At 48.6% G+C, this 19,386-nt stretch overlaps 1 protein-coding gene across 4 annotated transcripts in view; it reads right to left on the reverse strand.

Moving 5' to 3' along the window:
- Positions 1 to 19,386, reverse strand: part of NTM (neurotrimin) — a 400,089-nt gene that overhangs the window by 174,921 nt on the left and 205,782 nt on the right. For all 4 annotated transcript variants that reach the window (XM_061202238.1, XM_061202237.1, XM_061202236.1 and 1 more), the window contains exon 2: positions 11,736 to 11,968. In XM_061202238.1, coding sequence (XP_061058221.1) covers positions 11,736 to 11,968 — 233 coding nt within the window. The remainder of the gene's footprint in view (positions 1 to 11,735; positions 11,969 to 19,386) is intronic.

Below are 19,386 nucleotides of genomic sequence, written 5' to 3' on the forward strand. Positions count from 1 at the left end.
CCGCGATGAAGAGTGGCCCCCGCTCGCCGCAACTAGAGAAAGCCCTCGCACAGAAACGAAGACCCAACACAGCCAAAAATAAATAAATAAATTAATTAATTAAAAAAAAAAAGAAGAAGAAGAAATAAACAGCCTGCCTGCAAGATGACTCTTTCTTTAGCTCTCACATTGGCCAAACCTGAACTTCTGGCAGATTTGGAAATACCAACGTTTTCTGACTTTCAGCCACCAGGGATTCACAGGGTTGAAGGCCAGTGTATTAGTTTCCTGCGGCTGCTGTAACAAGGTACCATAAACTCGGCAGTTTAAAACAACAGAAATGTGTTCTCCCACAGTTCTGGAGACCAGGAAGTCCAAAATCAGTTTCACTGCGTTGAAACCAAGGTGCCTGCAGGGCCGCACTGCCTCTGGATGCTCTAGGGGAGAATCTGTTCCTTGCCTCTTCCAGCAAGGTGGAAGAGTGGCTGCTCCCTGGCTCATGGCCACAACACTCCAGTTGCCAAGGAGAGCAACTCTGAGTCTCTCTCTGCTCCATCTTCACGTGGCTTTCTCCTCTGTGTGTCTGTATCAAATCACAGCCTCCCGCTTATGAGGATACATGTGATTACATTTAGTGCCCACCTGGTTAATCCAGGTTAATCTCTCCATGTCAGATCTTAACTTGATCACATCTGCAAAGACGTCATCATGTAAGGTAACACTCACAGTTCCAAAAATTAGGACCTGAGATTTTGGGTGGTCATTATTTAGCCTAGCACAGCCAGTCTCAACACACAATAAATCCATTAGCTTAATGATTGAAAAAAGAAGCTTTATGGGTCCATTCATGATCCAACAAGTAGCCTGGGAGCCCCTATTAAGTTCTAGGCCCTGGGGATAAAATGCAAAAGCAGACAGGCTCCTTGGAAAACAGACACAATCAGCTAATCACAAAACAAATGCCGAATTACAACTGTGGTGAGAAATACAAAGAGCTGCATGATTCTAAGTCCTGGGGGAGGCCGGGGTGGAGGTTACCCTAAGACACGAGGTCTGAGGAAGCTCCCTCAGGACGTGGCATTCAAGTTACTGTTTGAAGGATAAATGGGGTTAACTGAGTGAAAAGAGGAAAGGCTGCAAGGCGGAAGGCAGAGAATGGAGAAAGGCCATTTCTGGTCATTTCCGCGACCAGAAAGAACAAGTAAAGTAAAACACAATGAGAGCAGTGAGGCAGGAGCGTGGTGTGAACCAGGAGCGGAGAGGAGGCGTCCCAGGATGTGCAGCCCTTGGTCAGGTCCTTGAGGTACCATCAAATCCAGGCTTGAAAAGAGCACTCTGGCTGCCGAGTGGAGAAAGTGTGGGTGATGGAGAGCAGAGGGGGTGTGGGCAGACTAGCTGTTTTATTTTCATTTTAACAGCGGAGAGCTAAAATGTCAGACCATCATTTTCAGAAGACTTGTATCTGTTTGGCCTTCCCGGACACCCAAGCCGGCTCCCCAGCTTGCAGGAGCATCTCTCTCTTAGTCCCAGGATGCTCGTGAACAGCTCTGTCCCAGCAGTTCCCCCTTTAAACCCTAATTGCTGCCTCAGCCCCATTTTATATCCTGGTCACAGGGATCAGTCTCAGCCATCTTTGTATCTATTCCAACTCGTATTTCAGTACTCGACACACGGTAGTCTATGCGTGAGTGAAAGGGGAAAAGGAAAATCAAATTTTCTGATCCCCTAGCTCAAGGTTGCGAGAAAGGTCGTGGCTAGCTTGGGTGCTTAGAGCGAGGGGCAGCGTGAACACAAGTCCGCCTTCTGGAGTGCAGGCACGACAGCAGTCTAAGACCGCTATAAACCAGACCCGTGGAATTGTAAGAGCAAAGGGGGTGATGCCAAGAGAGCAGAGGAACATCAGCAGGTCAGAGGTCAGAAAACCAGGCACACAGAGTGCAAAGGAGGGGACCAGGATGGGGAAAGGGGGATGCACCCCAGACAGCCTCCTGGGAATGGAGACCCAAATCCGCAACAGGACACGTACGCATTCTTGGTACAGAGGACCAGGACTGTTTAAAGTAGCCAACGTGAGACAAAGGGAAGGAAGAGCCTGGAAACCTTTATGCTGATAAACAATTACACAAATGAAGGACATTACTTTCTAGCAATGTTCGGCTTCCTTCTATTTGGTACCTTTCTCCAAATTAGATTGGGTGATACATCAAAACATTTCTATAAAGTGTGTCTAATCTGAAATAGATTAAAGAAGTAGGTCATTTTTCCAGGTACTTATGTCAAGATTCAGACCGGAATCCGGGACTCCTAAATCCTGAAATTTACTTCTTTCTGCTAAGCTATTCCATCCCCAACGGAGCCAACACTGGGTTCATTGGACAGACTCCCAATTAATCACAGTAGAAAGCACTATTTGCCAAGTGAAAATCCTCTATTTTGAATTCTTAATCCCCCCACCAGCTGAGTTTACCACAAAGACATGAATGTATAATTGAGACATAAAGAGAACATGCCACCAAATTAAACTGCCCTAATTTTAAATCAATAAATTTTTTTCTCAAATAACATGAAATGAAGATCTCTCAAAAGAAAAAACATCTCGTTCCAACATCTCCAGGAGCCTTTCTCCACTGAGCCGAACTCCAGCAAAAGCCAATTAGATTTCTCACCAACATCAGACACTAAATTATCACAGACGATGCTCAACAGGAATATAAATCTTAAGATATTCTCCAAGGGGTGACACCGTCTATCCTAAGTTGGCCTGGAGACATCTGAAACACCAGGTCTCCTCTACCCAACGGCTCTTGGGTACCAGTGAGAGGTGGCTGCCAGCGGTGGGCGGGTCTGGCGGGCCCGAGGGGCTGCGGACCCCTTCCTGTGGTTCTCATTTACCTTTGGCAGCATCCTCAACCTCTCTGGCACAGTCATCACTATGACAGAGCTAAGCACCCCAGTGCCAACGGCTCTGTTTGCTAGTGTACAAAGAAAGGCACCTTAACTACACCGAGGGAGTATCACCATTAGTGTGAATGTAATTATAAAACATATGTTTTAGTGCTTTAAATACTGACCTGATGACAAAAGACTCTTTGCAGTCTTTCCCCCTTTGTATGTGGACATGCGAGGGGCACTGGACCAGTTGGGTTTGGATCTATCCTTTCCTTCCAATACTTCTCTCTCCTCCAAGGTTTGTTGCCCCCTGGCACTTGCCATCTTCTATTCCACTGACTGCCTTCTGGATATTTGACCTTTGCCAAAGCAATCGAGTGCACCCTTCCGTGAGGACGAGAAGTGATGCTCTTGTAGAACATCAAGGAAAACCACGTGACACTCATCCTTCTGTTCATCACTGAGCTCCTTCCCGGACACACAGGCCCACCTAGATGCAGCCCATCTTTCTGGCCCCATGTCCAGTGGCTTCACCCCAGGAGCCCTGCCCTAGGACCTCGTATCATCCTCCCTCTTCCTCCTACATGTCAGACGTTTTCAGACTTTCCAGCTTTGTGCACGCCAGTGCTGGGACGCTTCTCTCCAGATCCCCTGGAAGATCCTGCTCACCACTGAAGACCCTGGAGAAACGCAAGCTTGTAGTTTTGCCTAATCTTGCAGATAAAATCAGTTCTTCCCTTTTGGTGTATTCATGGCATTTCTACGTATAAACATCCTAATTCCTAACCCCTGTTACCCTCTAAGAGGGTTATTAACAAATAATACAGCAGTCTCCTCTGCTGGACAGGGCGGGAACTCTGAACACGTGTGTCCCCAGGGCCTGGCTTCCAAATACTGTTAAATGGAATTGAAAGATGACAGCTGACAATCCTCATTTGACAACAGATGGACTAAGAGACTTGGTCACCAACTTCTCCCTACGCCGTAAGAAGCGAGACGTTTCAATTTGGCAAGAAGAAGAGGGAGGGTTTAGATGCTTTTGAGTCGTTCGCAAAAGTCATGGCCTTCAAATCAATGATGCTGTCCTTGATATCACTTTATACACACCCTTAGAGGGATGACACCCAGAATCTTTAGGAATATAGTCATGAGCCAGATCCAATGGATCACAAAACCATAAAGACACCTCATACAATCCTTCATTAAAAATACTTGCTTCAAGTTCAATTTGAGTAAACCATAGGGAGCCTCTGATACGGGAATAGGAATCTAAAGGAATGTATTAGGAAGTGCTGCTTACTCAGAATCTGATGTTTGCCCTTTCCCCAGTATAAAATGACAACACATCTTATTTGGAGGCTACAGGGCTACATATGATCCAGGAGGAATCAGAGCTACTTTTCTCAACCCTCTGGTGTTGGAATCTGAGGCAGCGCAGACTCCCTGGAGAAAACCACCTAAGGGATAAGAATTCTGTGGTTGCTTAAAGACCTCCCCCCTTGGGAGCCTTAACTGCTTACCTGGAGGGATGTTGCCTGACTCCCATAAGGCTGGCTGTGAAGCAATAGGGTCACCCGGGCTTTCTGCTTCCCTAGAGCTCTGAGTGGTGTGGAGGATAGGACAGGGGACCTATTATTACCTACTGTGCTGACCAGGAAGCACCAGCAGGCAGGTGCCGAGTTTTCCCAACTGCCTGGGAAACAGAAAGATCCTCCCCAGCGACACCAGAAGGCACAGAAAATGCCATTATTAAGCCTATGTAAATTTTACTATAGCTATTTTCTCAGATTTCTTTAGTCTAATAGACTCTACCCTCCTTGGCTTAACAGATGGATGACGTTCCAGGGGTTTACTGAAATTGAGTAAACTCACTAAGAATTTTTGCCTCTCCATGGCCCATAACTGCATCAAAAAATTTAAAAACTCAGCAGGTAAAACCGAGTTGCCTCATTTGCATGCTGTCGAAATTCTGTAAATCAATTTCAGGTAAAATGCCCTACTTCCCTGCCATTCTCCAGGGTGCTTTGAGGAACACTTTAATTTTGTGGTGGAATTTAATTTCCCGACGTTTTGAAAGCTCTGCCGAATTCAGAGGTACAGTCTTACGACCAGGCCAAATGTGCATTTTGATGTATATCTTGAACGGGGGCAGGAAGAGGCTAGACGGTTTGGTCAGCAGTTTGGGATGGCAAACGTGACCTACTGTCACGCAAGGCCACTGGCAGCTGAAGAATGCAGATGTGCTCAAAAGGTGACTTCTGTGGACTTAGGGCTGGACGGTGATGCTTCCTCTACTATGGACTCAGCGAGGTGTAGCCCGAATGGAAATGAGATGGTGCAAAGGTGTCTTCAGCTCCACGGGAGCCTCGCAGGGCCAGGGGGCAGGCTGCTTTCAGCGGGGGTTGTGGCTGGAGAGACAGAAGTCTCTGCTTTCAGTGTGAGGACTAGAGCACATTATTCCCTTTGATCTGTTGTTTTTCAAATTCCCTTTTGTTCAGGTTCCGGGTGGGGAGGGTCTATGGGGCATAGGTGTCTAGAAATTAAAAGTTATTGTTCCTGTTCTCTTAATCATAATAATGAGTTTGGCTTGACAAGGTCAATTAATTATTCAGGATTAGAAAGCAACACGATTATACATATCAGGCGGGTAAGAGGGAAGGGTTCTGAGCAGGGAGACAATACCAGGTAAATGCGGGGCTGGTACCACTAAAGCTCTGTTGTTTGCAAGTCACCTGCCGGTGCTGGCTACTCCCCCGCCTGGTCCCTTTCTCTCCGGGATCCCGCCAGCCCAGGGAATGGGCGGCCACATCCTGGCTTCCTCCTCTCATCCCTGCCTTATTCCACAGACATTAGCGGGGGACCCCCTTCACATGAGCTTCAGAGCTGTTTGACTCCAAAAGGCAGGTAATTAACTACCAAACAATAGCAGGGATTTTCAGATTAATTCTGCCCAGGAAGAAATAGGAAAACTCATTTAGACCAAACAAAAGGGAGGGGGTGATTAGATGCTCCAATGACAAAAGAGAGACCTAAATAGGGTCTAGAAAACTGATAAGGGGCCAAAAGCTTTTATTAGTATTATTTTTACACCAGTACCCCCATTTTTATAAGCACTGCATTCTACCTTCCTCTGTCATGCAGGTAGGTCTCTAAGTGAGATTGAAGCCCAGCAGGTATAGCAGCAGACCTGCCAAGTCGGGCTCTGCACGCTGATAAGGAGAGCATTCCCTAACGTCCCCGAAGACCACCAGGGCAGTTTTCCTGCACTGCCACATAAGGGCTTTTACAAATACAGTTAGGGCTTTGGGGATGTCTTCCATACTGTCCTGGATTTGGCAAACAATTCAGTCCCACAAAGCATTTTTATTCACTCAGCTTTCCAGGATGGGGCCTCTTCCAAGAAACAATGGAGACGGGCGTAGAGCTTTTCCATATTCTGAGAAGCTTGGTTTGGCAGCAGGATCAAGAGGGGGAAAGGATTAAAATATGCAGCTGAACTGGAGAAGCAGCCTCTTATTAATTACACTCATAAAGCAGGGCACCCTGAGGTCAAAGAGATGGAAAGCGCTAGACCCAAATTTTAATAAATCGTAGATGGATCGCCCTCACTCTGGTCTAAAAGATTACGTTCTGGCTGCCTAAGTGGGCGTGCAAACCCCTGGGTGGTATTTCTTACTTTTCACAAACTCATTTTGAATGGAGAATTCAAGGCATCGGAAAATCACGAAGTCCAAGTATCTGAACACCTCCCCACTTCCCCGCCGCCTGCTGCTACCTGCGGCTTCATCACAGGGCACTTGAGATGCGTTAGCGTCACCCTCCCCCGGCTCCAAGGCCAGAGTCTCGATGTCCTGGTGGACGTACCTCCTGCATCCGCCCACTTAGCCAGTCCCTAGGTTCTGCCTCTGCTCCTTGGGACACAGCTTCGGACTCCAGACCTCCGACTCTGTGTAGCTAACAGAGGAACTCCAGGCCTCCATCTTTTTCAACAAGTCTCTCCTGTTTTTCTTTTTCTAAAGAGTTTTTGATGTGGACCATTTTTAAAGTCTTTATTGAATTTGTTACAATATTGCTTCTGTTTTATGTTTCGGTTTCTTGGCCCCGAGGCATGTGGGATCTTAGCTCCCCCGACCAGGAATGGAACCCGCACCTGCCCTGCATTGGAAGGCGAAGCCTTAACCACTGGACCACCAGGGAAGTCCCACTTCTCTCTTGTTTTTAAAGCACCACCATCTTTTCTAATTTCCATCTTCTCTCCAAAATCCCATCCCCCTTTCCACCCCACAGCCGGCTTTCGAAGTCAGTGCTGCCCATTCTTGTTTCAGCACCTGCTGCCCAGCAGACAGTTCAAGGCCTCTGGGGATATTCTATCTGCACTGCCCAACACAGGGGCACCAGCCCCCAGCGGCTGCTGTAGCACCTGAAATGTGGCTGCTGTGACTGAAGGAGTGAATTTCCAATTGTATTTGGTTTTAGCTAGTTTACGTTTAATTTTAAATAGCCACTGTGCTGAGTAGCTCCTTAGCTCAGCTGTCCTGTCCCTCACTGGCTCCAGGACCGCTCTCCTCCGGAGGCCGCCCCTTGTTCCTGACCTGCCTCTGACACTCGCCCCACATGACGGCCCGGGCTCTGTCTGCAGCCCTGAGCCCTCTCCTCCCCGGACGCTGCCCCTGGACAGCGTTTATCAGAAGCGCCATCAGCCTCGCCCTGCAGGCTGGTCTCACAGCCCTGGCCATGCAGCCTGAGTCCTCTGGGGTCTCACACTCTCCCCACCTCTGGCTGGTGCTCTCCACAGCTCGACTTCAGGGCCGCTTCTCCACCCCTGTGCCTTCCACCTCAGGGCTTCTCTCTGTAGCCCGGGCCTGCCTGACCACTGCCCCCACTCCAGCCACTTCACCAGTCCTGCCGAGACCTTTGGAAACCACCCGCCCCCAACAGCATGGGAAAGATTTGGATAACTGATTCACTTTGTTATAAAGCAGAAACTAACACACCATTGTAAAGCAATTATACTCCAATAAAGATGTTAAAATTCGAAAAAAAATAAAATAAAAAAATAAATTAAAAAAAAAAAAAAAAAGAGATTTGGGAGAATTTAGGTAGCCCCAGAGTGATCTTCCTAAAAAGAGATGCAGGGAAAATACAACGCAACAGCAACAGGTAGTGAGAAGAGAAGAGATGGACCCACTAAAAAAAAAAGGAACCAAGCATCCCCTATTTCCCTTTTCCTTTACTATGAGAACAGGATGTGTTATCAACAGATTTTTAAAATATCCTAGGGAGCCAAGCACAAATCTAGAACTTGCCACCAGTGAAAGGCTTGCCTTGAGGGCTGCAAGGGCTGAAGATGCACTAAGAGCCAAGCTCCAGAAGACCCGGGCCAAGGAAAGCCCCAGCCCTGAGGCCCAAGCTTGAGCCAGAGGACTGGCCAGTGCCCAGGAGCCCGCGGGAAATGTGGCTGCCATGTAAGCGGACCAGCCTGGTCTCTGTATAGGTCATTCTGAACTCTATTAAAATGTCTGATCAAACACCAGGGGGGCGAGAGCACCCAAGGGTCTGGAGGCACTCGGCGCTCTGGAAGGATTTAGACAACAGCTACACTCCCAGAACCTACATTCCTGGGGAGGACTTGGGCAAATGGCATACAAGTCCATCTTCCCCCCACGAATGGCAACTAATACTTCAGGGGCAGCATTTCGTTCATCTTCATGTGCTGAGTGCTTGGCCAGGGTACCGGGAAGCAGAGTTGTTTCTCAGTGGCGATTTATGTGTGAATGAATGAAGGCGAGGGTGGGGCATGCACAGAGGGCTGAGGGGCTGGTACTTAGGCAGATGCACGGGTGGCACAGGTCTCAGCAGGAGTTAAACACACAGCACCGCAACCAGAGAGAAGACCCAGTACAAAGAACAAGCGGGGCAGTAGGGGTATTTGCTAGAAAGGGGGAAAACATAATCTCAGACTTGAGTAAGCTCACTTAATTCTGTGAAAATAATCTTACTTTCCTTCTGTATGCGTTTATTTATGTATGAAGCTGACTACATGTACACAAATACACACACTCATGGGTGGAAATGTGAGTTTAGTTATTTTCTGCTGCTGCTATTATGTGTGTGCCTGTCTGTGAGTATGTGTTTAATGACGATAATACCATTTTGAAAAGTTAATACGTCTTTCATTCCAACACCATGCTGCAAAGGGTTGAACAGGGATGTCAACAGAATCCAGAAGTCCGATTCTGCTGGGAATTAGGGTTTACGTTCAGTACAATAAATGATTCCAAGATAAATATATTTCTTTTTTTTTTTTAAATCCTGGATGGTGATGTATCCTCTTTCCAATACAGAAACAGGGGAGCCTGGCTCTATTTAGTTTGTCTGATTGCTTTTAAGGGGAGGGACGGGTTGGCTCCGAGAAACCATGGTCCTCTATTCATTAAAGTGTCAATAATGCCCGGTCCAGGCATATCGACAGCGGATTAGCTCAGGCTGAGTCTGTGGACAAGACCAGAATCTTTTTTAACCCAGCTTGTTTCCAGATCAATACACCCATCAGCATCCGAAAATTAGCCCAAGATGAGATTCTGATACTTGAGGTGGCATGTCATGCTCAGAGGCCACCTCGCCAAGCCACAGGTGTAAGCGCCTAGCTGGGGATTAGACACTTTCCATCCCCATGGATACAAGTGAGGACTGATGTAGACCCCATCCTCCCCCCCGTGCCCCTCCCGCCTCCCCCCCCTCACACACTCTCAGCCTTCCCTCTTTGAGCCTGTGTAAGTCCTTGGGGCTATAACCCAGCCATTTGCCTCAAGGGGCATTTATTAAATGTGCACTTTGTTTGAGGCACTTTCCGGGTGCTCAGGGCAGGAGTGTATGGGTGTGAGGGAGGAGGGGGAGGGGACCTTAAGGAAAAACAATGATGCAAACACGATCCTTGTTTGCAAGAAGGCTTCGGAGTTTTTCACGACTCCTTCCATGTTCCAGTTCTATAGAGGTCCTGCTTCGTAAGGCAAGCGTCTGTGAGGGTGTAGAGTTCCTAAGGTCTGTCTGTCATTGTCAGGCATTCTCAGCAGTAACTGTGTGTGCACTGGGGGGAGGGAACGGGGTGGGGGGCATGGGGCGTGGCTGCAAACGCACCCTCCGGTGCTACCGATTGGGCCACTGGGGCATCCATCAAACTCCCTCACAGAATGGTGTGATTCTCAATCTTTTTCTGGCCAGTAATAAAACTTTCGCCCACCAAGACCATCTCATGCAACAATACCTACTCTGCTGTTTGTGATACATTCTGATACTGTCTATGCAATTCCATTTCCTTTAAAAGATGCTGTTTGTATCCAGCAGTTTGAAGATCTTCATATATAGAACCAACAAGGGAAAAAACCATCATCATTTCCTTTTAGAAAGAAAGAGGGAGAAATAACATAAAATAAAAACAACCTGGTGTGACCAAGCTGTGTCACAGCACGGGGGGCTCAGCCACCCCACTGGCCTAATCCCTGAGCAGCCAGAGCCTGTGTGGGTCTCCCTGCAGCCTGTCCTCTTCCCGTCACTGCCCACCGACCGCGCCCTTCACAGCCGGGACCCTGACCCAAGCTGCCCTCTCTCCTGCCTTCTCGCAGCTCCCTTGCCTGTGATTCTTCCTTCTCCTGTCGCTCTCTCCTACCATCCCCAGCTCTCCCCTTCCCTCTGGGGTGCCGGAAAGGAGGGGAGGGGCGGCTGGAGGAGCCTCTGGACCTGGAGCTTACTGCCGTGGACCTGCCATTTAGGGGGATGAAGGGAGCTGGGAATGAGAGCTGGAGAAAAGGCCAGCAGAGGATCTGGCTCCATCGCTCGGGGGCTTCACCTCTGAGATAAAGGAACAAGGATGTGGTCCACAGTTAAACACGTTTTAAAAAAGTTTAAAAAAATAGCAGCTGTATTTTTAAAAAAGTAGCTAACACTTAACCAGCACCTCTGTGTGCCAGGCCCTCTCCTGAGTGTTTACACATCAGTACATGGAAAATGTAATCCCCACCATGGACCCTCGCAACGTTGACTCCATTTTACAAAAAGAAACTTTGAGTCACAGTTGGTAACCTGGGGTCCCACAGCCAGAAAGCCGCCAAGTCTGATTCTGAGCACTTGCTCCCCGTCTGGGAATCCGTCTGCACGGCTGCATGTTGTCTGAATGCCCAGCACCTGCTCTGCTTATGGGGAAGCAGAGAAGGGCCTGGGAAGCATGGAGGCAGCGGAAGCAAGAGATGCAAAACCACAGACCTCAAAGGCTGGGGGTGGGTGTGAGAGGCTTGGAGGAAGGGGAGGGGAGGGGGGTGCAACGAAAACACAGAGGATCAGACACAGGCATTAAAGGCGAGATGCGGTATCAGAAACCCAGGGCTGGGAGGTGAGAGAAGAAGCAAACAAGCTGGAGACAACAGAGGTGGCTGTGACGGCCATGTCCCAGGTAGGTGTTTAGAGCATCTGTACTCGGCTCTGCCTTCTTTGAAGGCTGTGTGAGGGATGGCATATGTGCAGTGCCAGAGGAGCTAAAATGCTGGTCTTAAAATAAAGCAAGCTTAGCATTGGATGGAACCTTAAAAAAACTTAGAGGAGAAAAAAGCCAAGGAAAGCAATAATCAGGAGCTAATTTCCTGAGAAAACGTATTATTGGAACAAAAGCAAAGAACAAACAAAAAAAAACAAATCCTAGTCCTATTCAATGGGAAAATGATTTGAAATTTTAGCATCAAATGGCAAAGTGAAAATTAGGAAATTGTCCTGGCCAGGTGGAACAATCAGACTCACGTCAGTTGAGAATCACAGTGAAAGTGGTGGATGCAGGCTCTCTCAGCCGCCCCCTGCACCGGCTGCCCCAGGCCGCCTACCTTGCACGATGAGGTGCACCCGGGAGGTCTTGGGGTGGTTGTCCGTCTGCACGGAGCAGGTGTACGGGCCCTCGTCGTACACGTCCACGTTCTGGATCTCGATGCTGTACTGGGTCTGGGTGTTGCTCAGGAGGACCACGCGGGGGTCCAGACACCACTTGTCATTCCCGGCGTAGAGGATGGTGCTGCGGTTCAGCCAGGCCACCCGGGTGACCCGGTTGTCAATCGTGCACCTGGAGGGAGGACCAGACGGGTAAGTCAAGGGACCGCAGAGAAACGGGAGCCATCAGGGTCTTCTTGGCAAGGCTGAGATGCCTGGTCACCATGCCTTGTCTTCGTCTCCTGCCCCCAGTGTGTACACACGCACCTCCTGCTTGCTTTGGCCTGGGTGGCACTTTCTGGAACTCAGCGTCAGAGGTCTTGCAGAACTGCAGCCTCAGAACATTGGCTATTTCAGACTTCCGGGTCCTGAGTGATTCTGTGCTTCTGAAAACCCCTGAGCACAGGACCATTTCAATATCCCTAACTATTCAATAGTTATAGCCTGGAGCCGTCATCCATCCTCAGAATGGCTGGGCCCTGGGACTATCCCCATCCTCCCCTCGCTCTGGGATTTCCACGATGTGCATGATGGTAATCCCTCACATTGCTTTCAAGATGTTCTGGGTGTACTAAGTTGCCCATACTCAAAACAACCCTGTGAGGAAGGTTCTATTGGTAAAAAGAATTGAAGAACAGAGACACTGAACGCTTCTGGCAAATGGCACAGATAACGTGTGCTAGATCAGAAACCCAGCTTTTAACTACTAAACATTCTTCCTCCCATCTCAGAATAGCGAATTCCAACAGAAGGCTTTTGAAGTCAAAACTAAATATGGACCACCACCATTGCTATTTCTCCTCATTACACCCAGGGGCAGAAATGTTCAATTACTGCTAGACTAAAGGCATTTTCCAAAATCTCAAAATGGTTCGCACATGTAAAAATAGATTTTCTTTCTTTTATTTTTGCATCTGGAGTCCCCAAATTGTGGAAGCTCCCTTCTCTTTTCCTACACTTTCAAATTTCCCAGCTACTCTGGCCAAGTCCTCATCAAATCTGTCTGCATTCATTTCCCTCTCTAGCTACACCGAGTTATGTTTTATGGCCTGAGGCTAAATTCACAAACACAGTGCCCTGATCCTGACTATAATGCTGGAAATAGCAACTTAGCCACGGTGGGTACAATGTTGCCTCCAATGTAATCATTCTTTTGCAGGGTACAAAGTACTTTTACATCCACCTTGTCTCATGTGATTCTTGCAGCAAATTGGTAAGATAGATGATCTTACCCATTCTCCACTTTAAAGATCAGGCCTCCAGGGTCGGAAACGGTCTGGTGACTTGCCTCAGGATAGAGAGCTAGGGAGTGATGGAGAGTCAGACCCCTCAGCCGGGTTCTAAGTCCTGGTCCTGGGTGCTTCACAGGATGTGCAAAGGTGAATTTTTCAGTGGGGAGGGACGGTTGCTTCCACTGAATTCTCATAATTGTCTGCGACCATGAAAAGCCTAAGAACTGCTGCTGAGTACACCAGCTTGCCCAGGCAGTCCCTCTCGAGATGTGCTCTCCAGTGCTGTGCATCCTTTCCCCTGTGCGTGTGTAAATGTCACGTGATCATCGTCGGGCCTCTCAGGCACAGGTGGAAAGGCTTGCTGAGAGGCCCTGCAGGGAAGACTGCTCAACACCAGAAACACCTCTGCTCAGCTGTCCAGCTTGCTTTGTGCTGCTTATTGCGTTTTGTGGACAACAAAGGACAGAAATGATGGGAAACCTGACCAGCGGAGTATTTCTGAAAGTGGGCATGGACCGCTTGCATCAAAATCACATGAGGTGATTTTGTTACAGATTTTCTTGTCCTACTGATTCAGAATCTTTGGGAACCCAGAAACATGAATTTCTAACAATACCCCAGCTGGGTCATACACCCACCGAAGTTTGAAAAGCACTGGGGTATATAGCAGGGTATCCAGGACCAGCTGCATAACTTGTGGATCTCAGTGCAAAACGCAAATGCAGAGCCCTTTGTTCAAGGACTATTAAGAATTTCAAGATGGTGAGAGCAGGGCATTTAACAAGTGCAGGGTCCTATACGAATAAACACACACCCTGAAGGGATGTCCCACTTTTCTGTGCTTGTAACTCTCTTCGGGATCTTACTTAAATATGCATTCTGATTTGGTAGGTCTGGGGTGGGGCCTGAGAGTCTGCATTTTTCCTAAGCTCCCAGGAGATGACAATGCTGACGGCCCCCAGACCATCACGTAAGCAGCAGAAACCTAGAGGGAATTGTATGCACATGAGGGTCTGAGAAGCACTGAGCTAGCCCTTCACTATGTGAAAGTGTGACCAGAAAACCAGCAGATCATCATCGCTTGGGAGCTTGTTTGAAACACAGACTCAGGCCCCACCTCAGATGTAATGAACTCGAATCTGCATTTTCATAAGCTCTCCAGTAACCAGGACGCACATGTGGTCTGGACTGGTCTAGAGTGAACTCCAAGACTTGCTGTTGGCTGTGATAACAATATTCTGAACACACCACGAGACTGAGCAGGAGGCAGGGAAGAGCAGCCGGTGGAGGAAGCTGGACCTCCCTGATGCTGTACTCTCCTTGCACACCTGATGCTCTCCCTCTCAGGCCACCTCACTAAAATGTGGATTTGAACCACAGTGGTGTGAACCCCCTTAAGAACAACACACTCCGCAGCTCGCTTTGCTAGCAATGTACCTGGGATGTCATTCATATTCATGACTTTAAGGGCAGTCACTGCTCTGAATTTTGCTTGGATCCAAGGGGAGGAATTGGTTAAATTCATATTCACAACTGATGTTTATTGAATGCATATTACTATATGCTAGGTATCCTGTGAGTCTATGATATGTGCTATTTTATCATCTTAAAAACTTGGTTGCATTCACTTATTATTGCCAATTTACAGATGAGGTTAACTGAGTCTAAGAAATATTATCCAAATGAACTAAGATCACCCTGCAGAATGAAGATTCAAACCCAGTTTTTGTTTGTTTGCTTATTTTTCCCCAAAGTCAGTGATCTTAAATGTCCTTATCCAAGGCTTCCCAAAAGTCCCTACAACATTTAAATTCAACTATCTGTAAGTCCTGATAAAGCACAGATTGCTGGGCCACTACCTGGTCTGGGGACCCCAGTTTGAGAATCATTAATTTAGACATTTCTCTGGTTTCTGGTGACATGAGAGCCGTAGAGCAAGTGGGCACTAGGAAGTGACTCTCATTTGAAACACTTTTCCACTACTTTATGGGAGAGAACTTTCTTGCAACCAATGTGCCCTGGGAAGCCAGAAGCAGAGTCCAATTTATTTTGTCCTCCAGCAGCTGAAATTTGACCAGACACCAGGTGAATGGCACTGGGGCAGGAAATGCTGATCAACAACCTCTAAACTGCTTGAATAATTGTTTCTGATGCCCACAATGGGGGCATTTCACAGCCTCTTGGTGAACACGAGAGGACCGTCCTGGGCTTCCTTGTGAGTGTCTAATGATTGGAAATTGAATGGAACGGAAGTGATCTCACCACACTGCACTGCACTCATGGGGCCAAAGATGTTCATTTGCAGAAGCACTCATGCTCCAACACAGCCAATTTCAGCACAGTTATGCGGCCCCTGTGATAATACTACACTGAAAAGCTGGCATAGCTTCCGCCCTGGTTTGGGGCACATCGAAGGTCACGATTAGATGTCCAAACTGTCATTGCTGGATATCAGTCTTGCTGTGTCTCTACGGAATTAATGTGGCTTCTGAGAGATGAATCACAAAGGTAACTTGGTGGTCAACTCCTGCCACCTCCTCATACCTGCCCTCATCTATCTGTCTCATTTACAGAACTCCCAGAACGATGCATAGGAGACAATTCTCCCAGGTATTAAAAACAAAAGTGGACATGAGCATAACTGCAATCTCAGGCAGAGCTGATGCTTTGGTGAGTGGGGACTTGGCGGGGAGACCAGGCGGGAAGTTCAGTCAACAGGTTCCCTTTTTCCAGAGACAGCCCTTAGTTCACTTCTACAGAATTACTCCTAAAACACACGTATTTCATGCTATTTCAGCTCCCTCAGGAAGGGGATCAACTCTAAGATTAACTGGAAGTGAGTAAGGTTTCAAACTCAACCCTCCCTAACTAATCCAGGTAAGTGTCACAAGACATGGCCACTTGCCACTGAGGAAGGAGTCAAAGGTCAGCCTGAGGCAGGCCAGGAAGAGAAGTGGAGAGTCAGAAAGGATTGGAGATGCCCTGGCCCAACCCTGAAGATCTCCACCGCTTCCCCCCACAGTCTTGAGATGCACTAGGCACCCACCGTGAGCATCCTCTCCTCTGTCCCTCCCACCACATATGCAAAGAACAGAGGAACAACCTTTGCACACACAGGACTTCTGGACTGAGCCCTGGAACTCCCCAAGCTCCAAACATGTCTCCTCTCAGAGTCTCAATGCCTGACCTCACTTGCGTCCATACTCGAGCCAGGGGCCATCAACTTTCCCTATTTCTGTAAGTGGCCCTCCCCTCCCACCGGGCTGGAGGCTCTCCCCTCCTGTGTGTGGTCCCCATGGACAGCCCACAGCCTGGCCTATGCAACATCCTGACAGAATCCAGACAGAGAGAGAGTGCCTGGGAGGGACAGGCTTGTTTGCCATTTCACTGCTGAGCTAGTGTCCTTCTCAGTCTGTCTGTCTGCACCCTGCTCTCTTCCTTGGAGAAGCTTCTTCTCACAGAGAACAGGCCTGTTTGAACACAGGCCGTCAAGGGCATCCAGCCTGCACAGATCATCAGTGCATTCTCTTTGATGATGAGAAGCCTCAGGTGTGGCTGACCAGAAGGGGACCATCCACATGCAGCCACGCCAGAACATGCACCTCAGCACAGTGCACGGTGGAGAGAACTGACGCACCTGAAATTTTCTGCAGCTGCACCGATTGTGCCAAAGCTCTAAAAATGCAGCCCTCTGTGCCCTTCATCTCCTGCTGACGCATAGTGACTTTATTACAGTTGCTGCATTTGTGCATAGAGGAATGGCAAAAAAAAATGATTAAGCAAGGCCAGGATGAGTGCAGCAGAGATAAAACATGAAAGTGTGGACTCGGGGCCTCGAGCTACTTTTGGATTTTGGAGGAAAGGAGAAAAAGAGACAGAGACAGAGAGAGAAAGAGGAACCTGGAAATTGGAAGAAAAATAAAGCAGAAGTATCTGCTTGGCACCTTCTAAAGACAGACAAAGAGAGTGTTGAAATAAAGAGAAGGATTATTGAAGAAAGAGGCAACAATTCCGCTTGGCCTTTCTTAAACGCACCTGCCTGAAGGTCTGAGGACTGTAGTGGACCAGGACAGCGGGTAGTCCGACCATCCCTTCTCTCAAATGGCCCTTTAACTGCCTTTGAAAAGCAACACGTCTCCAGCAACATCTGAGCCTCCAGAGAAGTAAGTGTTTCTGCCCTTCGTTGCTCCCGACCACAATCTCCCCTTATTGCTCAGAAATGGTCCGGCAGTCCAGCTGCCCCCTAAGTTTTGTTTCTCTGAGCGTTTGGCTTGTGCCCGGCCCCTCCCCTCAAGCTTCACAGCAAAGCATCACAGCGTGGTTGGCTCGGAAGCACTGACACCCAGCTCCATGGAGGTGGCCTGTGCATCTTCCAGGTCTGCTTCTGTGGGAAACCAACAAACAGACAAACCAGGACGCTTTATCACCGACCTGCGGAAAACTCAGCGAAAACCACCTGGCCCCTGAGCGCTTTACTGGAGGGGCAGGCTGACCTGGTGGGCTTGCTCATTTTGACCCTGTTGGAATCTAAGCTCGTGTTACTATGTATGAAATTGGCTTGGGTTACCTAGAGACACAAACACTGAATTCTCACGATCCACACTGGCCTCACATCTCTCAACCACTACTGTTTCTGCTTCACATGGAAAATGGGATGTGTGCTATGCAATCTCTCTTAGTCATGAAAGTAAGGCCAAGGCTGATCACGCCTCGGTAGAAGCAGAAGGAGAGCTTATGATAGATGGGAAAGGACCAGAGGAAACCTCGGCTGTGTCCATGGTGCCCCGTGAGTCCACACTGCTGGTGGAGGGCGGGGAGGAGGAAAGAGCCAGGCCCTGAAGTCGGGCGGCTGGAATCCAAGTGCCAGCTCCGTTCTGCTGCCTCTTAACAAGTCACCCGACCTCACTGAGTTTCACTTAACTCGCCTGGACCGGAAATAAGTTTTCCTCCTGCATGGGGTTAATGGGAAGATTAAACGGAAGTATGCATGTAAATGCATTGCTTGGTATGGAGTAGAAACTCAACAAATAATGGATCACACAGTCTATCATACACATGGCCTTCTCAGATCTGCATGTTCATTACATTGCTCAGTAGATGGTAACTCCCAGAAAGGCAAGGGCCATACCTATTTTTCTCATGTGCCTTTATATGTCATACTGAGTACAAAATAAGCACTCAATAAATATCTGTTGACTGACTCCCACCTTTCACAAACTCCTGGGAAATGAAAGGGCAGGAGCCCATGTCCAGTAAAGGCCCAGCCATGAGTCAGCACCAACCTGCACTTAGAAACACCCCCCCCCCTGCACACACCCCCCTGCACACACCCCCCTGCACACATGCTTGCTCTTTGTGGGAATCTGTCACCTTTCATCGCTCTAATGTCCTGGGGGCGAATCAAGAAGGCCTGGCTGTGTGGACCTCTGAGGAGGGCTCTCGATAAACCCACCCACCCCTCTGTCTTTCCTGTAAGAGTCGAATGAGGCGGCACCATCGCAACGCAGACTTGCCAAGTCAGGCGGGCCGTGACTCCTCTGAGATAAATGGTGCGCCGCTGAGATCTGTACTGGTGACAAAGCCCAATACTAATTCCAGTGCTGGAGGAGGCTTGGGGCTGTACAATAGGTCATTTCACATCTGTAAGCTACAGCGCCCAAAGGCCATTTCTTTATTTCATAGCAGTGTGTTACATCCACGTGGTGAGAAAGGAAGAGCTCCGGACTGACTGATGATCCTGGTGAAGCGGCATCTGGATCCTGTCACGGACCACAGACCAAAGCAGTGGCGCCTTTTTCTCCCTCAGTGACCAGAGCCAGGCAGCCCGGGGCGGGGGATGGTTTCTTTCCATTCCCTCCCTTAACGTATCCAAATAGTCCAAACACAGATGAGGGTCTCCTGAGCCCCTGCATGGGGACCAACGTTTCCCAGGGGAGAGAGCCCAGAAGGGCCGAGAGGTGAGTGGAAATTCACCTTGGACTTCATCTGCCCTTTGACCCTGGGCCCCAGGGCACAATCTCCTGCAAAGCCCCATCTCACCTCCCACCCCACATGCTCCAGATGGGACAGGAGCTGGATATCCTGGATGGCTTCTCACTGTTTCCAGAGCACACCATTCACTACCAGGCTTCAGGGACCCCCTGTACTGGGAACGCCCTTCCCTATGGTTTATTAGACAAATTCCTATTTCCCTATCAGAGCCAACATTAGACGTTATTTTGTATGCCAACCACATTTCCTCTGCAAATTTTAATCCCCCGTGAATGTTCGCTAGACATACTTTATCCTGGTGTGTGCTGACGGCAGTCTGTCCATCCCC

The sequence above is a fragment of the Eubalaena glacialis genome, chromosome 10 (assembly GCF_028564815.1).
Source record: "Eubalaena glacialis isolate mEubGla1 chromosome 10, mEubGla1.1.hap2.+ XY, whole genome shotgun sequence".
NCBI classification, from domain to species: domain Eukaryota; kingdom Metazoa; phylum Chordata; class Mammalia; order Artiodactyla; family Balaenidae; genus Eubalaena; species Eubalaena glacialis.